The 4592-nt window shown below is 50.9% G+C and overlaps 1 protein-coding gene across 1 annotated transcript; it reads left to right on the top strand.

Moving 5' to 3' along the window:
• Nucleotides 1–1468: 1468 nt before the first annotated feature.
• On the top strand, nucleotides 1469–2722 carry LOC101575517 (PC-esterase domain-containing protein 1A-like). The gene has a single exon (XM_012513673.1). The coding sequence runs from the start codon at nucleotides 1469–1471 to the stop codon at nucleotides 2720–2722; it is 1254 nt and encodes a 417-aa protein (XP_012369127.1).
• Nucleotides 2723–4592: the final 1870 nt, after the last annotated feature.

The following is a 4592-nucleotide window of genomic DNA, read 5'->3' as shown; positions in this document are numbered from 1 at the left end:
ATTCATTCCTGACTCTGACTTCCAAGGGTGGATTTCATTTGCTTGGGGAAAGATTTGAAGGATTCCAGGGAATGCAAATAAGTATACCTCGGAGAGAAGGAAACTCACTACTCATGCATTGCTACTGAAATGTGAAACAGTACAACCACTCTGGAAAATAGTGTGGGCATTTCTTACCCCAGAGAAATAAAAGTCTTGGTTTTCACAAAAATCTATACAAAGTATACAGAGGGCTGGGGATATAACTCAGTGGCAGAGGTCTTGCCTAGCATGCACAAGGCTCTGGGTTCAAACTCCACCACAAGATGGAAAAAAAAAAAAAAAAAAAGCAAAACCTGTACAGAAATGCTGGCAACACTATGATTTATAGCAGTCAAAAATGACAAACAACCCCGTTAAGGCAACTGTGGAACATCAACACCACTGAAGAGAGCTTAGTAATAAAAACGGAACAAAGTATTTATACCACCAGGAAACACACTTCCTGACCTAGAAAATAGGTGCTCAGAGATTATAAAGTGAACGTGCTGGATGAATCTTCAGAGAACCATGCTGAGAAAACAGAGAGCTCCCTCGACTCCCGTTGCACCTATATCGAATACTTGACATATCAAATTTGTGTAAATGAGGAGTAGTTTCCTGGTGGCCAGGCTTGGGGAATGGAACTGGAAGGAGTTGATCATACAAGGAAAAGACAACAGGCAGAATCCTTGCGGAAAGTGGCTTACTGGTTCAGGACACAAGCAAGGGACAGCAGTTATAAGTGACATCACCCGTGGGGGAAAATGGGTAAACTATACACGGGAGTCTATTTTACCACCACAGGTAAGTCTATCGTACATACGCTTGTGATAAGCTTAAATAAGAGAAACAGTGTTGAGCTCTACAGTGTTCACAGGGACGCACATAGATGGCCCACCACGTCTTGGAAACCTGGCAGTAGGTCAGTTGCCAGGCTGGGTTCTTTCCCTGGGAACGGCACCCCCCACACTGTGGCCATTTCCAAAGGCCACAAGTACAGCAGTGGGCCATGGAGAAGTTAAGCCAGGCACGAAACCACGCGCCAATGGACAATGGACGCAAAAGGAAGAGCCAAAAGCAATGAGAGGGATCCCGATGAGGGCAGTGAGCCCTGTCGGTGAGACACTGATCACACAGAAGCTGTGGTCGCGCCCTGCGAAGAAGCGCGCATCCTGGAGCACCCTGCACCACCGCAAAGCTGCAGTGCAGGCTGCTCCCGCACCTCCGCTCCGCCAGGTGGAGCCAGGGCTGGGCAGGAGCCTCGGCGGGGCGGGGTCGCGTCCTGGGGCGGGCGCTCCGCTGAGCACTGCCCCACCGCGCCACGCCTCACAGCCGAGGCCGGAAGGATCTCTGCGTGCCTCTCCTTCGGTGAGCTTCAGCTCTGACCCCGAACCCGCTCCAGACCGGAAAAGGTAAGAACCAGGCCGCCCCGCCCGCCCTGCCCACCATGACGCACTTGCGGACCCGCGAAGTCCGCCAGCTGCTGCACAACAAGTTCGTGGTGGTCATGGGCGACTCAATCCAGCGCACAGTGTACAAGGACCTGGTGCTGCTGCTGCAGAAGAACCGTCTGCTGTCCTCGGGCCAGCTCGAGGCCAAGGGCGAGCTGAGCTTCGAGCGCGACGTGCTGCTGGACGGCGGCAGCTGCAGCCGCACACACAACGACATCTACTACCGCGAGGTGCGCCAGTTCTGCTCGGGCCACCACCTGGTGCGCTTCTACTTCCTCACGCGCGCCTACTCGGCCTACCTGGAGGACGTGCTGTCGGAGCTGCGCCGCGGCGAGCACGCGCCCGACCTGGTGGTCCTCAACTCGTGCCTGTGGGACGTCTCACGGCACGGCCGCCACTTCCCCAGCAGGTACCGGGAGGACCTGGAGTGCCTGTTCCGCCGCATGGACCGCGTGCTGCCCGACCACTGCCTGCTGGTGTGGAACACGGCCCTGCCGGTGGCCGACGTCGTGGCCGACGGCTTCCTCCCGCCTGCGGGCCCGGCCAGCTCGGGGCGCCTGCGCGAGGACGTGATCGAGGCCAACTTCTACAGCTCGGTGGAGGCGGCCAGGAGAGGCTTCGACCTGTTGGACCTGCACTTCCACTTCCGCCACGCCGCCCAGCACCGGCTGCGCGACGGCTTGCACTGGGACGAGCGCGCGCACCGGCGAATGTCCCAGCTGCTGCTGGCGCACGTGGCGGACGCCTGGGGCGTGAACCTCCCGCCCCGCCGCGCCGCCCACCGACGGCCTGAGCGCCCGCGGCATGCCGGCCATGGCGGCCGCGTGCATCCGCGGGACCCCGCCGCCTCCCGGCGCTCGGGAGGTCCTGCCAGACTGGAGCCCCGGGCTTCCGCCCCCTCGGACGCGCCCCCACAGGAGAGCGCCCCTTTGCTGTCCGATGCGCCCCCGCAGCCGGGCCCCAATTTGAGCAACTCCGTCCGGAGCCTGGTGGAATACTACAGAAAACAGCACTCCAGGGTTGGGCGCGAGCCCGTGCCGGGCCCCATGCGCAGGGCCGACAGCCAGGACCGACCCCGCGCGTCGCCCCCCTACCCTCCGGAGCGCTCCGCTGGGTCGCAAGAGCGCCATCCCCAGCACAGGCCCGGGAGCAGACAGACCCAGCACACCGAGGGCCAAGGCACCGGCAGCCAGCCAGACCTCGACCTAGGCTCTTCTCACCGCGTCTTCCCTGGCAGTGGCGCTGCTTAAGGCAGTCCTGCTGTGACTGGGACTCTAAATGTCTTGGTCACCAGCGAACAGCCTCACCTTTCTCTGCCAGGGCTTCGAGCTGCCACACCACTCTGAGAAGCCCTGGACTGTGAAGACCTCGCCATCCTCCTCTTTGAAGCATTGTGGAAACTCCACATAAAAAGATGTTAACTCTCACTTTTTAAAAAAATCTTACTTGAATGTACAGCCTCTGCTGGCATTCTTCCTTTAAAAAACTAAACCCAGCAACAACAAAAAGATAAAAATTTAATCCAAAACTGTTTCAGTTTCACCATGAGATTCTGCATGTGTCCATAGAATTTAGTCACCAAAGCTCTCACCGTAAGTTTTCTTGAGAAGTTAATTACTATATGTTTGTGTTTCAAGATAGAATTTGCCCGTTTTCTTGGGGATTTAATTACTGTAGGTTTGTGTTTCAAGATAGAATTTGTCCTTTAAAAGATTCTCTAATGCAAGGTTATTTTTTCGATTAGAGACTTACCTTTACACTCAGTTGCATCAAAGGCTCAATCTAGACTTTTTTGGTTTTGCACACACTCCATCCTGGACACTGATCCCATGACCTTCGAGTTGAGCTACAGTCAGCCCTTTGTTTATTATTTTGTTTTATGTTTGTGGGTCATTTTTGTTGTTAATTTGTTTTAATTTTTTGAGACAATCTCACTCAGTTACTACCTTGCCCAAGCTGGACTTGAATTTGTGATCCTGCTGCCTCAGCCTGTCCAGGGTGTTGGGATTACGGTCTTGCTCACTACTCAAGGCTTAAAATAAACTTTTAAGAGCAGTTTTAGGAAAGTGCCAGAGAAGTTTTCAGAAACTCTGATTCCACATAGTCAAGGCCTCTTTACAAACCAGATAGCATGTTTATTACCTTTAGTGAGCTTAGGTTGGCATGTTAGTGTTTCCCCAACTCCACAATTGACTTTAGAGTTCACTGTAGGTATCGCACATTCTCCTCGTTTTGAGAAATGCTTAATGATACGTGCCCATCATAATATACAAAATAGTTTCCTCTAAAAAATCTTTCATCTCTCCACATCCCTGGAAACCACATGTCCATATTATTTCCACAGTTCGGTCTTCTCCAGAATGTTATATAGTCATACAACATGTAGGCTTTCAAACTAACTTCTTTCACTTAGTAATGTACATTTAAGTTTACTCCATGTATTTTTATAGCTTCATAGATCATTTATTTTTAGCATTGAATAATGTTCCTTTGGATGTAGCGCTGTTTATTGATCCATTCGCCGACTCAAGGACATTGGTTGCTTCCAAGTTTTGATAGTTATGAATAAAATTATTACAAACATTTATGTTCTGGCTTTTATGTGGACATAGTTTTCAGTTCATTTGTGTAAATATCAAGAATGCTGTTGATGGATCATGTGGTATGCACATTTAGTTGGCAAGACACTGCCCAGCTAAAGGTGGAGCTAAGTAGTAGAATGCTTGCCTGGCATGTGTGATTCCCTGGGTTGAGTCCCCAGTACTAGATCAAGAAACACAGAAAAGCAAACAAAAGAACACCTACCAAGCTGTCTTCCAAAGTAGTTATAGCATTTTTCATTTTCCTTTTGCTTTGCATCCCATTCAAGCTTTTGCTGTTTTCAGTGTTTTGTAGTTTTTCTGAAGGATATAAAATCTAAGAGGTTTTGTTTTTGTTGTTGTTTGTACAAAGGTGTCCATTCCAGCACCATGTGCTGAAAAGATGTTTTTCCCTCCCATGGCTACCTGGCCAAAGGTCAATTGACTCTCTTACTGTTGTCATTTCTGTGATCTCAACTCTATTATTTTGACCTGTTTATCCTTTCACAAATGCCATGTTATCTTTTTATTTTTTATTTTT

The sequence above is a fragment of the Octodon degus genome, unplaced genomic scaffold (assembly GCF_000260255.1).
Source record: "Octodon degus isolate 3935 unplaced genomic scaffold, OctDeg1.0 scaffold00016, whole genome shotgun sequence".
NCBI classification, from domain to species: domain Eukaryota; kingdom Metazoa; phylum Chordata; class Mammalia; order Rodentia; family Octodontidae; genus Octodon; species Octodon degus.
The sequence above is the reverse complement of the archived record's forward strand: the minus strand, read 5'-3'. Positions and strand labels throughout refer to the sequence as shown.